This window comes from Anabrus simplex, chromosome 10 (genome assembly GCF_040414725.1).
Source record: "Anabrus simplex isolate iqAnaSimp1 chromosome 10, ASM4041472v1, whole genome shotgun sequence".
NCBI classification, from domain to species: Eukaryota; Metazoa; Arthropoda; class Insecta; order Orthoptera; family Tettigoniidae; genus Anabrus; species Anabrus simplex.
Genome location: NC_090274.1, coordinates 85,810,558 through 85,831,376, shown reverse-complemented (window position 1 = coordinate 85,831,376; position 20,819 = coordinate 85,810,558). Strand labels below are relative to the sequence as shown.

Below are 20,819 nucleotides of genomic sequence, written 5' to 3'. Positions count from 1 at the left end.
CTCCACTATCAAGGTCAAGAAGTATATGATAGGATTCCTGAAAAATAACAAGCTGTTGATGGTGATGAAATGGGAGTCCCAATTTTGAGGTCAGATTTTGAGAAGTTCTGAAAGACCTAAGAATAAACAAGGCACCAGTAACTGACAGAATTATTTAAACTTCACATTTTGTTTACCTGTGCATTGTCATTGGCAAGCATAATTGGTGGTCATACAAATTTTAGTGAAAAATGGAAGAGTATGTATAGGTACTTTAAGACAGAAACAGGTTCAAAGAAGGACATTCCAGGAATCATTAATGAACAAGGGGAGTGTGTATGCAAGGATCTTCAAAAGGCAGAAGTATTCAGTCAACAGTATGTAAAGATTGTTGGTTACAAGGATAATGTCCAGATAGGGGATGTGAGTAACACTAAAGAAGTATTAAAATTTACCTATCATAACAAGGACATTTAGAGTAAGATCAAAAGTTGAAAACTAGAAAAACAGCTGGAATTGGTAAGATTTCTGGGGATATACTAAAGGCAATGGGTTGGGATATAGTACCATATCTGAAATACTTATTTGATTATTGTTTGGTTGAAGGAGCTATACCAAATGAATTGAGAGTTGCTATAGTAGCCCCTGTGTATAAAGGAAAGGGTGATAGACATAAAGCTGAAAATTACACGCCAGTCAGTTTGACATGCATTATATGTAAGCTATGGTAAAGCATTCTTTCTGATTATATTAGACATGTTTGCAAAATTAATAACTGGCTTGACAGAAGGCAGTTTGTGTTTAGGAAAGGTTATTCGACTGAAGTTCAGCTTGTAGGATTTCAGCAAGATATAGCAGATATCCTGGATTCAGGAGGCCAAATGGACTGTATTGCGATTGACCTATCCAAGGCATTTGATAGGGTAGATCATGGAAGACTACTGGCAAAAATGAGTGCAATTGGACTAGAAAAAAGAGTGACTGAATGGGTGGCTATATTTCTAGAAAATAAAACACCGGGCGAATTGGCCATGTGCGTAGAGGCGCGCAGCTGTGAGCTTGCACCCGGGAGATAGTAGGTTCGAATCCCACTATCGGCAGCCCTGAACCTTAATTAAGGCCACGGCCGCTTCCTTCCAACTCCTAGGTCTTTCCTACCCCATCATTGCCATAAGACCTATCTGTGTCGGTGCAACGTAAAGCCTCTAGCAAAAAAAAAGAAACAAAAAAAAGAACTCAGAGAATTAGAGTAGGCGAAGCTTTATCTGACCCTGTAATAATTAAGAGGGGAATTCCTCAAGGCAGTATTATTGGACCTTTATGTTTTCTTATATATATCAATGATATGTGTAAAGAAGTGGAATCAGAGATAAGGCTGTTTGCAGATGATGTTATTCTGTACAGAGTAATAAATAAGTTACAAGATTGTAAGCGGCTGCAGGGTGACCTCGACAGTGTTGTGAGATGGACGGTGGACAATGGTATGATGATAAACAGGGTTAAAATCATGTTGTGAGATTCACAAATAGGAAAAGTCCTCTCAGTTTTAATTACTGCATTGATGGGGTGAAAGTACCTTTTGTGGATCATTGTAAGTACCTAGGTGTTAATCTAAAAGAAAACCTTCATTGGGGTAGTCACATAAATATGATTGTTAATAAAGGGTACAGATCTCTGCACATGGTTATGAGGGTATTTAGGGGTTGTAGTAAGGATGTAAAGGAGAGGTCATATACATCTCTGGTAAGACCCCCAACTAGAGTATGGTTCCAGTGTATGGAACCCTCACCAGGATTACTTGATTCAAGAACTGGAAAAAATCCAAAGAAAAGCAGCTCGATTTGCTCTGGGTGATTTCCGACAAAAGAGTAGCGTTACAAAAATGTTGCAAATTTGGGCTGGAAAAATTTGGGAGAAAGGAGACGAGCTGCTCGATTAAATGTTATGTTCCAAGCTGTCAGAGGAGAGATGGCATGGGAGGACATCAGTAGACGAATACGTTTGAGTGGTGTCTTTAAAAGTAGGAAAGATCACTATATGAAGATAAAGTTAGAATTCAAGACGACAAATTGGGGCAAATATTTGTTTACAGGAAGGGGAGTTAGGGATTGGAATAAGTTACCAAGGGAAATGTTCAATAATTTTCCAATTTCTTTGCGATCATTTAAGAAAAGTCTAGGAAAACAACAGATAGGGAATCTGCCACCTGGGCGACTGCCCTAAATGCAGATCAGTAGTGAGTATAGTGTAGTGTAGTGTAGTCTTTTATACTTATTTGTGATCGGCTGATTATGACCAAGAATAAAGCTAAAAAACTGGTAATAATTATAATTAAGTAGGAATGTAAAAATTACATTTTTTATTTTAATAGTATTGAAAGGTTGAACCATCATATATCTTCTTTTAACCGAATAGTGTGTAAAATATACCTCTAAATCAATTAAATATGTTCAGTATTTGCATGTTTCACAGTGTTACATAATATCAGTTTTATATCCGTACTGGCAGTACTGAATTACACATTTACAAGACTTTATGACATCCTCCTAACCAACACAAACTTCCGGGTAGTTTCACTGATAACTTCAGGCCATGCTGCCAATAGCGACACAAGGACACTGCACTAATGCAGTTTATATCTTGTATTGAATATGAGGATCCAATAGAGTCCTATAGGGGTATAATTCCTTTGTAGTGCACAAGCACTGACACATGTGGATAGGTGTAGTGTAATGAGTCTACATGAAACACATCCTCTTCTTATTATCATGGTTGAGATCCGCAGTATGGAAGATATGACACATTTATTGTTCATTGCCTCAGTGCTTAGACATTCATGTTATTCTATAGGTGTCAGTTAACAAAACTGCAACAGGCCACTATTATTGTTATTATTATTATTATTATTATTATTATTATTATTATTATTATTACTATTATCATCAATATTCTCAATGGCTAAATTAAGATGAGAAGGACCATTCCTTGAAAACATTGTTTCATTCTTATTCTGATAACAAAACTCTTCTTTTATGGGGCTGATTGATCAAAAATCACATCAAGGAGGTGAACTAAGAGTGAACCAACACTCAGATCAAATAGCAATTTTGTATATCATGTAATAAGGCAATAAACTGATGATTGTGTGTAAGAATGCATTCAGTATTTTGTACTGCATAAAGAATACAGGAATCTTCAGACCATGCTGCCAATAGTGGCAAACACAGACACTGTGCTAATGCAATTGTTATCAATGAGCACATCAAGAAATGTCCTGTTAAAGTAATAGATACATACATACTCAATGTAGACTGTTATTCCTTTTAAAGTTCAGTCTGCAAGTCTCTATAAATTTATTAATCATCACAACAATACCCTATTTAAAAGTAGTTCTATATCTCTTATCTTTAAATCATTAGAAACTGAATCTAATCATCTTCGCCTTGGTCTCCCTGTATTCCTCTTACCCTCCACGACTGACTCCTCCATTGGCCTAGGCAACCTATCCTCATATGACCACAGCATGATTCGTTCATGACTACAGCTTCATCTATTGAATTCAATCCTAACTTAGTCTTTATTTCTTCATAACAAGTACCCTCCAGCCATTGCTCCCACCTGTTTTTACCAACAATCATTCTTGCTACTTTCATGTCTGTTACTTCTAAGTTGTGAATATGTTATCCTGAGTCCACCGAGCTTTCACTCACATAAGGCAAAGTTGGTCTGAAAACACGCCTATGTAAAGATAGTTTCATCCAGGAGCTGCATTCATTCTTCCAGAATACTGTTGATTGCAACTGTGAGCAGACTACATTAGTTTGATTCAAGTTCACTTACTATATTACCAGCCTGGGAGTACACACATCCTAAATATTTGAAATTATCTACATGTTCCTACTTCATATCCCCAATCTGACATTGTTATCTTGGATGTCTTACCTACTGACTTGGAAAGGCTAATTTTCATACCATACTCATTGCAGCTATTTTCAAGTTACAAGACAGCACACTGTGTGGCTTCCCCACTCGGAGAATAATCATCAAATGAGAAATGCAACCATTCAAGCTAAGGGCGCCAATCTTTAAGTTGAAGACTTAAAAATAAAATTTATAATCAAGCTTGGACGGACTCTTATCACAGGGGTGGGGGTGATAGTGCACTAATCATTAAGCAGGAGAATTAAAAATCAAAAGGCTAATTAAGGCAGATTGATTAAGGTAAACTAGAAAAATACTATTTATTAGATTTAATATAAATGACGACGGTTTAACGAGAACTGAATTAAAATGGAAAATGAATTTAACAAAAAATTGAATGACTCTACTTCGCGAAAACTTGCAATATCTTTAACTCGCTTGCTCACCATTTAGTCTTGTTCTGCTGGTCCTTGGAAGGCTTCCCTCCTTGTAGCTGGAACATCATCGGTCGTCTTTGATATCTCTTCATCTGCAGCGAAGTACCATTCCTGCCTTGCAAATTGCACCCACCACTAATTGGAAGATGACTTCAAAACTAACACTCCCTATTATGCTTTATCCCGTATATTGGAGATAAGCCCTAAGTCATAGTTAGCAGAACCACCTTGGGTTATTTGGAGAGGATACTCAATTAAGAATCCTTCCAACTTTACTGAAAATGTTCTCTGAAGTTTCATTTCTATCTAGATTAATACTACCTATTGACTTAGACTGGTTCAAACCGGTCTTGTAGCCGAGCTGTACGTACTTCCTGATGAGAGTGGCTATACACCCCTCATTCGGAATTTCTAAGTACCACGTCGTGGTAATGAAGTAAAATACTAACGTAGAATCAAACGAAGAAGATCAAGTAGAATGCAGCCGAGTCCAGTAGTAGAGATCAAGAAGAGATCAGATATAAGAAGAGATGAAGCCAAGAGCTCCAGCATGCCCTTTTATAACCTACTCTGGCGCTAATTACAGGTCGCTACACGTGGTCCAATCAGATGACATGTCTCTCCCCACTCCAGATATTAGAGTTGACGGGTCTTAACTCTGATATTAACTGTTCTTCTATTGGTCCATTCACTCATTATCCATGGCAATATGACGCTCCTTTCAAAATATAGGCGTTGAATAGTTTGAATAATTCTGGTCGAAATACGGTAGCTTACGTTGGGACGCGTGAACACGTGCTCGCTTTCCCAGAACTTGGTGTCTAAATCTGTCCTTCCTCCTTCCTCGGTGATGTTGCAAGATAGAGGAAATCTACTGCAAGTTAATTTTAAACCAATGTCGCAAGAATCTAAGTGAATATTAGAATATTCAGCCCTCGTTTACAAGTCGTAGTTACAAAGTAATGAAATGATAGTGAGCAAATGATTAAACATGAATTATAATACAATTACATACCAAAATAAATATCATGACGTTAAATTCCTGAATTAATTACACATAATAAAATTAATATAATTACACTGTAACGTCTGGAACGTTACATACGCCCCCATGAGTTCTTAACAAATATCATATGAGTTGAGAACTCACACACTTACTCCCACATTGACTTGAAATACCTCTATTACCTGCCCATAACGAGCGACATTATTTTCATACAATTAATTATATCTCACTCTTTCCATCATATCTCTCTTAGACTGCTTACCATTGCGACTGTCTGTTATATTAGTTCATCTTGAGGTATAGCTAAATTATGCCCAACATGAGCAACTTTTCACTTTTGTAAAAAAAACAAGATTATCCTAGAAAATATAACATAATATATATACAATTTCAGATTACAGACTCTGCCGAGTGTCTATCTGTCCTTTTACTCCCCATCTCTCCGACATTCTTTGCTAGATAGCAATAACACGTTCTCTTCCAATTTCTTACATTAAAAACATGGAAAACACATGATACAAACAATTTACACTTTTATCACTCTTTCGAATGTTTCAACCTTATCTTGAAGCAGGATGTAGTACACTTCACTCGAATACACACGTGATTTAAGCTCACGGTAAAATTATTGCAAGTTAGAAATGCACATACGGAAAATTAATTATTTGCCGTCGTCAGCTTTAATTAGCCTTCTGTAACATCTCAGAAAACAAATATATAAAATTTCATGGCCTCACATACGGAAAACAGATGATCGATCGTCAATGAACGAGCGTAATTCTACCGCTACACAAACACCTCTCTTGTTTACAAACACAACTAGGAAATACCACCACAATAGAGACGTGAACTCATCCACTCGTAGTCTGACATAACAAGTAGCAACTTCCCCGAGTTACTGACCTATATCTCACAATCCGGTTCAGCCACCTCACACGACAGGTATCTCCTTAAACTACTAATGTTACATGAACCATTCATTACGCTCTCGCCATCCGCTAACTTGTAAGCACAGGGTCCTAGTTTACGATGTACTTTATAAGGGCCTTGATATAACAGAAAAAATTTCTTAGTCACCTTATCCTCACTGTTTGACAACATGGGAACTCTCACCAAAACCATATCACCTACCTCAAAGTTATCCAGTACTTTACGTTTCTGTTGCCTTTTACGTTTATCTCCAGATTTAATCAGGTTCTCCCGTGCCATTCGGACGTAAAATTCAGCATTACGAGGCGGTTCCTCAGGCAAACCTAACACTCTCACTAGTTCATTCTGAGGCTTACAACCAAAATGAACTTGTGACGGCGTCAATCTCGTGCTTTCATGTTGAACTGCATTGATCCATGTCTCTATGCGGGATGAATGAGCCACCCAGGCTGTATGCTTATCGAACACTAAGCATCTAAACATGCGAGATAACTCTTTCATAACGCGTTCACACATATTACCCTGAGGGTATCTAATAGATGAATGAACCTGTGTAATACCTAGCTCTCTAAATATGGACTTCCATTTTTTCGAAATAAATTGCGGTCCACTGTCTGATAATATTCTACGAGGAGTACCTAATTCAGGGATATACTTCTCTTTGATTATACGACTACAAGATTTTCCAGTGGCTTTTCTCATACCGTATAATCTGACCAATTTCGAGAAGGCATCAATAATGACTAAAATATATTGGAAGCCGAACTGTCCCTTAACCACAGGTCCAAATAAATCAGTACACACCAAGTCACCAGGTCTTTCTGAGATTACTGCCTGACGAGGTCCTTCTAAATAGCGGTTAGGAACTTTGCTACGCTGACACAGATCGCAAGTGGAAAGAATTTTTCTTATATCTCTTCCCATCTTGTCCCATATAAAATTCTGTCGGATCTCATACAGAACTTTATTAGCTCCAAAATGTCCTAATTCCTTGTGGATAAACCAAATCAATTCCACACGTAGCGCTTTGGGTACACAAATCCCCCAGAGATCCTCGCCACATTTCCTGGCTAGAAACCCGTTAACCAGTTTGTACGTGTGCCTACCATGCGACACAGTGAGCTGCTCTCCTCCCTGAAGTACAGACAAAGGTTCCCGACATTCTTCGTCTACCGACTGTTCAACCAATAGGTTACGTAGTCTATTTAGAGCAGTTTCATTTTCCTTAGACAGACATGTACATATAATAATGCCATCACGTGGCTCTAGAAGGCTACCTTCTTCGCACAACTTCGGATCACGTGACAATAAATCAGCAAGGACATTATTCTTTCCCTTAACGTGAGTTACCTTAAACTCATACTCTTGTAGGGCGAGTATCCATCTACTAACTCTGTTAGATGATAATTTACACTTGGATACAAAAGAAAGAGCATGATGATCCGTCCTAACTTCAAATTCGGTACCTAAAACATACATCCTAAATTTACTCAGGGAGTATACGATAGCTAGGAATTCAAGTTCCGTTATAGTATAACGCTTTTCAGCAGCACTTAAACCTCTGGAAGCTAAAGACACAATCCCTAAATTACCATCATCATCTACTTGACATAATGCACCAGCGATACCACAGTGAGATGCGTCCGTCAGCAACACATACTTCCTATCGGGCATGGGGTATCTCAAAACAACCGCCTGCCTGAATCCTTCTTTTAATTTTAGGAAAGCTCTATCATGATCTTGTGTCCATTCCCACTTACTGCCAGCTTTCAATAGTTCTCTAAATGGCTCTAGTAAGTTACCAAATCTCACTACAAATCGTCTGAAGAAATTACATACACCAATATACGATCTGAGCTCCTTAATATTTCTAGGTGTCGTAGTATTCAATATTTTTTCAATTCTTGTGCTCTCAGGCGTCACTCCCATTGCCGATACACGGTGCCCCAAAAAAGTCACCTCTTGTCTGCTGAAAACACATTTGTCAAGTTTCAGAGTAAAACCAGCATACTCTAATTTAGAAAAAACCCTCTCCAAGTGGTCCAAGTGCTCTTCAAAGGTACTAGATCCTATAACCAAATCATCGATATAAATAGTAGCATAATCTCCAGTATCATCTCCCAAGGCAATACTAAGTGCGCGAATGAGAGCTGCCGAACTCGTACGGGTCCCAAAAGGAACACGCCTAAATTGGTACAAACTATGCTTATAGCTGAAAGCAGTAAGAGGCCTGTCTTCTGATCTCAAAGGTATCTGCCAAAAACTACTCCTAAGATCTAACGTAGAAAACCAACTCTTACCCTGAAAATTCTGTATCAACTCTTCAATGGTTTGTGATCTCAACTGATCAGCACCAATACGTCGGTTCATCTCCCTGCCATCAATACACAAACGTATTGATCCATCAGACTTAGGCACAACAATTAAGGGATTAACATATTGACTGTTTGATAATTCAATCACATCGTCTGCTAACATAGCTTGAATTTGATCCTCTACGGCTTTTGCACATTTGTGTGGTATCGGATATCGCGGTCCGCTGAATGGAGTTTTATCCAGCACAGAAAAAGAATGTTCATACAGATGGGTAACACCAGGTTTCTCGGAGAAAATCTCCACGTGTTCACATAACACTTCAAATAACTTGTCCTTCTGGACTTCATTCAACTCATTTCTACTTACGGCTTCTTTCAAGCCACATATTTTATCCTCATGAATCCACAACTGACACAACTTCAGGCCCTCACTAGCCTCTTCATTTACTTTAGAAACCTCTTTCATTCTCCACACTGTACTAACTTCCGTTTTCCTCTGAATTTCCTCCTCAAACTTGACCTTAATATCCTCATTATTCCACCTCAAATTTAGCACTAGATCATTGTAATTTAACTGAGCCAATTTTAACGTTAACCAGTCAGATCCCAAGATAAGATCAAATATTAAATGCGGAATTACCAAACATATCTGAACGCTAATAAAATTATTAATGCAGATCGGGACAGCTACTTGTTTACAAATTTGCATAGACTTCTTACCAACAGCCGTAATGATAAAAGTAGACTTAACAGGCATTTCCTCCAAATGAATACCCTGTTTCACTAATGACTCATACCACTGAGAACTAATACATGATATTTGGCTACCAGAATCAATCAAAACTTTAACCCACGCCCCCCAGACTTTCAATTTAACAACGGGATTGACTACTTTATTACTTGAATCTCCATTATTCTGCTCGGGTTCATACAACAAATCGTCTCTAACATCGAGGTCATATGGTAACACTTTCATGGCAAGACACTTCGCTACCTTCGCACTAGGCTGGAATTCTGACCTAACATTACAGCCTCTAGTTAGTTTAAAGTTTCCCTTTGTGTATTGACGTTAGACTCATTAGTACATTGCTCTGGCCTCCGTTGGGAATTTCCTGTCCTATATTCCTGTGCTCCGCTCCTGCTGTTCTGCTGAGGTCTGAACTGATTACGAGCTTCGTGATTCTGTGTTCTACCGTTATGTCTCATTCCGTTGTGATGACTAAAGTTCTGAATATTCTCCGTTCTACTTCTAAGGTTACCTAACGCATCAAAACTGCCTAGTAGGTTCTCCATCTCCTGAATAGTTCCAACTTTTTGCATACAGGCCGCTTCTCTCACCCTGTCCGGAAAATGTCTCAAAAGTAGTCTTACTACATCAGACCCCTCGGTTATACCATCTAAGTTCTGACAAATCATGACATGTGCCAGGAAGTACTCGGTCATAGTAACTCCCTCATGCTGTTTGTACCTCCCAAATACCACCCTTTCTCTCTCCCTAGCTTGTATCGCTTCATTCCAGAATTTATCTCTAAATTTATTTCTGAATTCTTTCAGGTTCGTCATCGTCTGCCTATATACCATGAACCAAGACCGAGTTTCTCCTACAAAAGCATGGTCAATATTTTCCATAACGTCTTCCCAGTCCATAGACCCTTCCTCTAGACGCTTTTCAAACCGTTTCTCTATCATCTTAAGGAAATCTAGCGGGTTCGTTTGTTTCCCATTAAATTTAGGTAGTTCAATTTCCCTAATGTAGCTATTTCCTAGACATTGCCTTCCCGTGAAAACCTGTTTATCCTTTGCCACCTGTTTTAACTGATTTTCTGCTTTCTCCATCCGGCATTCTACCTCTTTGTCTCTCCTATCAATTTCGCTCTCCAAGTTAACCTGCTTCTCTTTCAATGTCCTAATTTCAATCTTATTCTCTTCAGCTATCGCAAACCTTTCTTCACTTGCCCGGGTCTCATCTTCTATTCTAAGCTTTACCGTGTCAATCTCTTGTTGAACGTGGTCTTTAAATATCCGTATTTCCCCTCTTTGAGTCTCAACTCTCTTATCAATACTAGTGACCTGCCTCATTACTTCCTCCTTAGTAGAGTTGTTTTCCTTCCCCATTAATTCCAGGAATTCACTTCTCTGCCCCGCAAACTTTTCTTCTACCTTTTTCCCTCGCCGTTCATATTCACTTTTCTGGTCCTCTAATCGCTTATTAAAATGTTCATTTTTTACCACCAGATCGCGTAACTGCCTACTGTGTTCGTCCATTCTTCGATTTGCTTCCTCCTTATTTTCCCTCATCTCCCTGCTTAATTCAGCTTTAGTTTGCTCTAACTGTTCTTTAAGTTCATATTTAATATTCTCAATTTTAGTGTTAGTTTGTTCTACATCTGTTTTAATTTGTTCCAATTCACCTTTAAGCTCAGATTTAGTTTGTTCTGCATCTATTTTAATCTGTTCCAATTCACTTTTTATTTCAGTTTTACTGTCCTCTATCTTACTTAACATTAACTGCATCATTCCCATTAACTGATCATTATTATTACTTTCATTGTTAGTGTTTACTTCCGCTTCGCCCCCCATCCTACTATCATCTGACTCCATACTGACTTCTTTCTGCTTGCCTTCACTCTCCATACTACTTACACTTCTATCTTCAATTTCCTCTACTAGACTACACAACTCTTCCTCTGAACTCAATACGTTATTGCCTTTTATCGCCCGTCCACTGCGCAACATCCTCTCCCCTTTCGTCTGATCAGCCATGACCCTTCCCACAATCAAACACTCCTAATGAAACGTGGATATCCAAATTTTGCCCATAATACTAATTCTGATATTGTCATTAACTGCTCCGTACTTAATGATTTTCTCGCCACACGTTGGAGCGGCATTTATGTGGCTTCCCCACTCGGAGAATAATCATCAAATGAGAAATGCAACCATTCAAGCTAAGGGCGCCAATCTTTAAGTTGAAGACTTAAAAATAAAATTTATAATCAAGCTTGGACGGACTCTTATCACAGGGGTGGGGTGATAGTGCACTAATCATTAAGCAGGAGAATTAAAAATCAAAAGGCTAATTAAGGCAGATTGATTAAGGTAAACTAGAAAAATACTATTTATTAGATTTAATATAAATGACGACGGTTTAACGAGAACTGAATTAAAATGGAAAATGAATTTAACAAAAAATTGAATGACTCTACTTCGCGAAAACTTGCAATATCTTTAACTCGCTTGCTCACCATTTAGTCTTGTTCTGCTGGTCCTTGGAAGGCTTCCCTCCTTGTAGCTGGAACATCATCGGTCGTCTTTGATATCTCTTCATCTGCAGCGAAGTACCATTCCTGCCTTGCAAATTGCACCCACCACTAATTGGAAGATGACTTCAAAACTAACACTCCCTATTATGCTTTATCCCGTATATTGGAGATAAGCCCTAAGTCATAGTTAGCAGAACCACCTTGGGTTATTTGGAGAGGATACTCAATTAAGAATCCTTCCAACTTTACTGAAAATGTTCTCTGAAGTTTCATTTCTATCTAGATTAATACTACCTATTGACTTAGACTGGTTCAAACCGGTCTTGTAGCCGAGCTGTACGTACTTCCTGATGAGAGTGGCTATACACCCCTCATTCGGAATTTCTAAGTACCACGTCGTGGTAATGAAGTAAAATACTAACGTAGAATCAAACGAAGAAGATCAAGTAGAATGCAGCCGAGTCCAGTAGTAGAGATCAAGAAGAGATCAGATATAAGAAGAGATGAAGCCAAGAGCTCCAGCATGCCCTTTTATAACCTACTCTGGCGCTAATTACAGGTCGCTACACGTGGTCCAATCAGATGACATGTCTCTCCCCACTCCAGATATTAGAGTTGACGGGTCTTAACTCTGATATTAACTGTTCTTCTATTGGTCCATTCACTCATTATCCATGGCAATATGACGCTCCTTTCAAAATATAGGCGTTGAATAGTTTGAATAATTCTGGTCAAAATACGGTAGCTTACGTTGGGACGCGTGAACACGTGCTCGCTTTCCCAGAACTTGGTGTCTAAATCTGTCCTTCCTCCTTCCTCGGTGATGTTGCAAGATAGAGGAAATCTACTGCAAGTTAATTTTAAACCAATGTCGCAAGAATCTAAGTGAATATTAGAATATTCAGCCCTCGTTTACAAGTCGTAGTTACAAAGTAATGAAATGATAGTGAGCAAATGATTAAACATGAATTATAATACAATTACATACCAAAATAAATATCATGACGTTAAATTCCTGAATTAATTACACATAATAAAATTAATATAATTACACTGTAACGTCTGGAACGTTACAACTGCAGAATTTAATAAAAAATCTGACGTTAAGATAAAGTTGTCAGCATACGCCAGATTGCTTACTAAATTTTCACCTTCCTGCTAATTTATACTTTTTAGCAGATGATCTATGTAAACTACAAACATATTCCAAGATTCTGGTGAAGAGAGAAAATCCGATCCTGACAGCCCTTTATGGCCTGAAACCACACTGCTCTTCATCCTACTTCCTATGAACCACTGATCTCAATCTCCCTTCCAAGATGGCAGTGAAAAACTTGCCAGATATACTGATTATTAAGATACCTTCTTAATAGGTGCAATCCTTCCTCCTTGCCTGCTTATAGGTAGGTGCAATTACAGCATTCATCCAATCTAAAGGTACCTTAATAACACTCCATGATAATCTTATTTTATGAAGCCATTTCAACCCTTCCTTCCCACTATACTTCACCATTTCAGGTCTAATTTAATTTATCCCTGCTGCTTTATTACAATGGAGTTTATCTACCATCCTTTCCAATTCTTCAAGTGTAATTTCACCAACATCATTGCCCCCTTGACAAAAGAGTTGAGAAAAAATAGGGAGTGCAAGTAATATATGACACTGTGATGTTGCAGGAGAAAGACTGTGTTCCATGACGACACTACTGTGGGAGTGTGATGCAGTCTTCTTGCCTCCTTGCCTGAGAAGCCTGAAGATGTCAACCAACTTTCGCCTTCAAGTATTTTGCAAGATGATGTCTGCATGGTAATACTAGATTTAGATCAACTGGATTCTGTGAACATAAAGGAGATTTTGATTTCTAATACAGTTGTAACAAGCTCTTGAGAAGAGTACCTACGACAGTTGAACCAGAAAGAGAATAAGAGGTATATAAACACTGGAGAAGGCGATGTGGTACTGGTTGCAGCTAATGGGAAGAACTGGATCGAATGGCCATTAACTAGGGTGCTGGAAGTGTATTGTGGGAAAGAGTTGGAAGATTTGTGAGGTTGAAAACATTGTCACATGAGATGAGTACTACACATCAGTGACTTCTGAAACTGCAAAAGAGGATGATGACAATTGTCCCAATAGCTTTCACTCTAATGAACAGTCTGATTCAAAGTGGTATAATGACAGTATGTTTACTGTTTCATGTGAATATAAAAACTGATTAAATCTAAGTGATTTACAATAAATATGAAGTTCCTCTCAGGTAGAAAGAAAGTTTCTCACAGGCTATGTGCTTTAGGAATTAAGACTGAAAGGCAGCCTGAAAAGATATCTCCCTCATTAATCCTCATATCAAAATAGTGTACCTGAGCAGGAAGTTTTACAAATTGATTTCCAGTGAGGTTGGTAGATTTCAAATAAGGTTGGCCATGTATATTTTTTGGGAGAGTAAAATCAGTGTTTCAGTCTTCACATAAATCCCCAGTCACTTCATGGATGTTGAAATGATATTGAACCTAAAAACTATCCATGGATAAGAGGATTCGAAATGTGGGTTCAAATACATCCAGTATTTTTCAGTTACAAGAACTCAACAACAAAAAGAAAGGCAAGATTCCTAAGCTAAAAAATATTTAGGTATCATTATTACACCTGAAATGGATAATTAAAAGAAAATGCTGCCAAAATAATTAATATAGTTGTTAGAGTTTATAAATATAGATTACAGTCATTACTAATATGCATGGCTCATTAGTCCATGGACTAGAATGATGCAGGGTTCCATGTCAATTTATCTTGTTCTACCAGCTTCTTCTCTAACTAGTGCAGTGTTTTCCCCAGAAATTTTGTCAGCCGGGTATCAGAAATGAGCGGCTAGGTGAGGAATACTATGTACAAAAACAGATATGATAAAAAAAAATCATGTCAATTTATTCCCTCATGGCATTCATATTAACAGTAACGGCAAAATTGAACTATTTTAGTATATTTACCCTGAAAAAGACAACAGAGGATTTTGAACTTCTAGAGTTCTACTGCTCATTCATAACCATTCAATACTGGGGTTTACCATTCCATTGCTGTGGATTACCATACGGGTTTGTGGCATCATTCAAAACCTCTAAATATTTAAACTCTGATGTAGTTATGATGAAAATAATGATTGATCATTTAACTAAGGAGTTTTACAGTATGACATTAGTGCATATCTAGGTTATGCTAGCTGGGCAGTCTGTAAACGTGGCAGGGCACCTCACCCATTAAGAAGTCTTAGGGATAGCACTGTAGTTGAACTAATATTTGCTACAACTCTTTTATCACACTAAAATCATGGCCTGCCTTATCACTCTGAACCATTAAACTTGCTCCTAAACTAAATTAATGAAATCCTGCAGGAATTTGTTCCTAAAAAGATAACAATAATAAGGTTGTTATAACATTTCTCGAGTTGTGCTAGATTTCATAGAACATTAATGAAGCTGGCCCCACAGTTTAGGGGGCAACTTGCTTGCATGTCACCTGACGGTCCTGGGTTTGATTCCTGGCTGGGTCAGGGTTTTTTAATTGTAAATGATTTATATCCCTGACCTGGGGACTGGGAGTTTGTGTCGTCCTTAACGTTCCTTTCTTCATATTCAACACTCTACACTTCCCCCATTCCAATTACATACAGGTTCATGTTACATGTTGCAAGTAAGGGCCTGTTAATCCCTCACACTAACAGGGAATAAGTATAGTACTCTCCTAGATTAATCCCTCTGTCTAATATCAAAAACAACACTTCAGGTAGCCTTAAGAGTATTGTGACAGTAGAAAGTCTAATTATCAGAGTTAACCATCAGTGTTATAAAACCTTTTCAATCAGGAGAAAAGATGAGAAATCAATAATGAGCAAGCTCCCCATATAAACATTAATGTAGATCTGTTCATGCCAAAGAGGATAATATAGAATTATCAATACAGCATTAATGGAGTTGATCCCCTCATGATTTTAGGCAAAAAGGATGCGACCAGTCACAATCAGTAATTTTATCATGAACAGTAACCTAAAAGCCACTGCAGTAGTTTTACCTAATGAAAAAAACATCCATAGTACGGATAGGATCCATAATCAGAACTAAGTTTCAGGTACTGGTATCTCAAATTCATTGGAAATCTTACTGGGGCCTTGCAGGTAGGATAAAGGTGCTCATATTTTACAGAATAGGAACTGCTCAGTTAATTTACACTGACAATAATTAGTGTTATGTAACCAATCATGAAATTATCCTCGGGGGAAAATAATGAATACACGGTTCCAATGCCAACAACTATCCACTATTTCCAATAACAATGAATGACATCCAGCACATAATGTACTACGGGTGATGGTGTGGTCTGCCCTGAGAATATATTATCAGTTTTTGAATTTTGTACAATTATTTCACTGGTACATGCTTTGGGAGCCCCAACTCACTTCATCAGCGATTTCTACATCATAAAACAATATTCACCATATCTTAAGGTATAACCTTTATTCATCTATACATAAGACATCATCAATATATACCACTATTTATAATGCACACATAATGACCATTTCTTGATCATGTTTGTTGTAATGGACCACTTTAAAACATTTATGAAAAATTTAGCTGGTTATTCTTATGTTACGTAACACTTTACAATATGTTTTAAAACACCAGATTGTTTCATTAGAAAAATTATTCACTGATAAAATGTTTCTTGCTACTGTTTGTTCTGTTGTAGCCCACTTAACCGTAGGCCTATTAAAAATTAACTATTATAGTACCAAAGTTAACATTTTTGCCTTGTGATTCTTTGAACACCTTCTAGAATCAACAGGTTTACCACTGAATTATTTGACTCCTTAAGATCTAAACATGTAATTCATTATATCATTTTAGATGGAACCCGTCTATGTTGGTGTTGGGCTGGAATTTCGACAGAGGCGATCACACCTCCCGTCATGTCCTTGAATTCGTGGCTAATATTTACTCTTCTTATTGTAAATTATCGAAGTGGAGGAAGACTACCCGCTCACCAGCCTAACACTTATTGATTCAATGTCATGCAAACTAGCTTTAAATGTTTTTAAAACACTAAGATGACGGAAATCATTCCCGCAAGAGGCTAATATATTTGAGCACTTTAACTCCATCAGGGTGAAAAAGGATTTAATATGCCACCTTGAAAACAGAAGTCAAGCCCTCCACAATCTGAGCTTCTGAGACTGCCATTTTTCCTGACAAAAGCTACAAAGCAAAGAGAGATAAAGAGAAACCCACTTCTTCATCAGCTTTCAGACATGATGTACCAAATAAAATTCTGCAATTGTGTAATCATAAAAAATATACTTAGTCAATTTTGAGATAAGTATTACAAACATATATGTGCCTCAAGAATAGACAGCAAGATACTCATACATCTCCTGAACAGATAAAAGTAGAATATGTAACCAGTCAAACTCACACGACTGCTAAAAGTTTAAATGTAATCACTACAAAGTTACCTGGAATGATACTTACACATGAAGTATTTGAAGTTTCCTCAAAGCAGATTGGTTCCTCTTTGATCTTTACTTCAAAGTCCATTTTAAATAGCGTGTGAAGGTATAGATGGTTCTAGGATGTAGATTGCTTCCACAGATCTTGCACTGAAACATGAACAACAAACATTATTATTGCTGTTTTCTCGTCGAGTCTGTATTTTTAGATGACTGTTGATATTGTGCTCATAGCTATAGGACCTCCAGTTTTACCTGGAGACTGAACTTTAGGGATAAACATTTTCAATGAAAGAACATCCCACACCCACAGAATGGGATTAATTTGCACAGTACTTCTGAAAAGGCTGTGACTATGCAACTTACATATATCGCCCACTACAGTCAAGAGTCTAGAGTGGTTTGATGTACCTTTTTTTTTCTTTTAAGACTTGTTTACATCACACTGACACAGATAGGATTTATGGCATTATGGCTAGGGGTGGGAAGCAAGTGTCTGTGGCCTTGAGTAAAATAGAGTCCCAACATTTATTTGATGTGAAAATGGAAAAACACAGAAAACTGTCTCCAGGGCTGCAACTTCCTTCCCACTCTTAGCCCTTTCCTATCCCAACATTACCATAAGTCCTATCTGTGTCAGTGCAATTTAAAGCCAATTGTAACAAAAGAAAAAAGAAATTCTACAGACAAACATTCAAAACTATTAATTTCTTCCTCAACTTGCAGGTCAAATGATCCGCATTAAGCCACTGTTAAGACACATTCCCCGTGCCCTTTCCCTCCGCTAGCTCCATTGGTTGTGTACATTTTGCACCACCCAATATAAACCTCACTCTCTTTACAATAGAGTCCAGCGGTGATTCAGATACAATATCAAATCTGAAAGTCACTATTAGGAATGATCTGATAGTGTAAGTTCAAGTTTTGTTTTCAATCTACAAACCTTCAGATAGTAAGTGGTGAGCCCAGTCTAATTCATAAAACTTACAAATTATGTAAATAATCTTGGATGTTAATGACATTTGTGGGTAAGCCCTGTGCCTTATGTATTTTAATAAGCCAGTTTCTTACACAGATATAGCCATAGTTCTTCTCTCGATGCACAGTACTTACCAGGGCTAGCAGCCTCTTTACGTTCTACCATACAATATGTTGAATTCAGTAGCAGTTTAGCCAGATTCCTTATTGACCAAACAAATTATTTGATAGACGATAGCTATTTTTGCTATTTGGTTTACGTCGCACCGACACAGATATGTCTTACTGCGACGATGGGATGGGAAAGGCCTAGGAATTTGAAGGAAGCGGCTGTGGCCTTATTTAAGGTACAGCCCCAGCATTTGCCTGGTGTGAAAACGGGAAGCCACGGAAAACTATCTTCAGGACTGCCGACAGTGGGGTTTGAACCCACTATCTCCCAATTACTGGATACTAGCCGCACTTAAGCGACTGCAGCTATCGAACTCGGTCTAAGAAGTTGCAACCAATACTGATTATGCTACAATGTATACTGTATGTCCATTACAACAAACAGTATCGAACTGGCTATGAACTACTTTGTTCCAACAAAGAGATCCAAACTGGTTATGAACTCCTTCGTTACAACACTTTCGTACTGGCTATAAACTATTTTATTACAACAAACGGTTCTGAACTGGCTATAAACTACTTCATTACAACAAACAGTCCCGAACTGGCTATGAACTCCTTCAAAATAATCTTAATGAGCATGCATGAATCAGAATGCTTCCAGAGCTGATTGTTAATAATGGTTTGAGTGAGTTAGTAAATAGCATTTGTGAACTGTATCAACGCCATCTTCGAACTGTTACAAAATATTAAACAATGGATGATGGAAGATCACATATTCCAATGAGAAGTACAGAATGTAGTCACACCATTTACTGGTCAAATAAAAGGTGCATGTATACAACGTGCAGTCCCTGTTATTGAATGCGCACTACTGGCATGGGCTCTTGAAATGGTTCTGAATGTAGTTAGAAGAGCACAAATTCAGAACTCAAAAAGCAGAAGCAGTTCTGAATTTCTGTTGGAACAGCATGTACACTGGCACAAAAAATCATTGGCACAGTCACATTTTTGCATACAATACAAATGTATAAATACTAGGAACATTATATGTATACCATTAACCCTTACTCAATAAAGGAAATAATCTGTATATTCAACTATTTTCTAAACACAACATAAACACATGTAATCTACTAAATTAGGATTTTCACCTGCTCAAAGAAGTATTGGCACACTGGACGCCGTTTGTTATTGAGCTTTACAGACAGTGCCACACAAAGCAGATTTGTGCAATCGGAGTTGACAATAATTCAGTTCAGTCACTTGCCTGACACCGGTGTATGGGTCATTCACTTGTCACAATGAATCAGACAGCAAAGGAGTATTCTCTGTCATTCCGCACCAAAGAGGTTTTCTTGCATTTGCAGGGTAAAATTTACCATGACATTAGTAAAGAACTTTCTGTTACTTATTCAACAGTGTGGGCAATCATCATGAAGTTTCAAGAGACTGGTGCAACAGACAATAAACGCAGATCTGGACGTCCAAGAGTTCTTACATGTAGGGAGCGTCGAATCACAGTTCGTCTTGCATTAAAAGTCCTTTAAAATGCAAGGTCGATTGTATCGGACATCCAGTCAACGTCCAAAAAACAGGTCAGTACTCAAACTATTAGGAATGTTTTGAACGCAGCTGATATTCATGGGAGATCTCCCAGAAGGAAACCATTATTTTGGAAATTAATCGAAGAAAACACTTCCAGTTCGCCAAACACTAAGAGAATAAATCGACTGCATTTTGGAATTCTGTGGTATTTACTGACGAATCAAAGTTTAACTTGTTTGGATCGGATGGAAATGTAAACGTGTGGTGCAAACCATATACAGAGCTCCAATCACAACATGCCCTACCAAGAGTAAAACATGGGGGAGGAAGCATAGTGGTTTGGGCATACAAGGGAACTTCCGGTGTTGCTGACTTGGCAATTATTGAAGGTGTCTCTGGATCATCGTAAATACACCCATGATTTGCGGGGTCACTTATGCAGCAGTGCACAGAAACTGGGTCTTGATGGCATCTTTTACTTTCAACAAGACAACGACCCAAAATATACACACAACTTTATATTTACTACTGTACATTTCAATAAATATATTGGTGTGTTGGCTTCACATTTATTTGTGTGCCAATACTTTTTGGTGTCAGTGTATACAACTGCGCATGAGCAGGCTACTCAGAATCTATTCGGCACCATGTTGGAACAAATCTGCATGTATTATCACTAAGAATGGTAGCTGAGATACATTTAATGTAGACCGCCTACAGTCGGCTGAAAAACAGAATTATCTGCCTCTGATCTTTTATGTTTAAATACGAACTGAACAATAAAGCTTACCTTATTTCCTATCACGTAAAGTACTGTATAAAGTTCGTTA

At 37.9% G+C, this 20,819-nt stretch overlaps 1 protein-coding gene across 1 annotated transcript in view; it reads right to left on the bottom strand.

The window, feature by feature from the left end:
• Nucleotides 1–17,504, bottom strand: part of LOC136882007 (oocyte zinc finger protein XlCOF6) — a 53,877-nt gene extending 36,373 nt beyond the window's left edge. Inside the window, exon 1 of the mRNA XM_067154497.2 lies at nucleotides 17,375–17,504. Coding sequence (XP_067010598.2) covers nucleotides 17,375–17,440 — 66 coding nt within the window. The 5' untranslated portion in view covers nucleotides 17,441–17,504. The remainder of the gene's footprint in view (nucleotides 1–17,374) is intronic.
• Nucleotides 17,505–20,819: the final 3,315 nt, after the last annotated feature.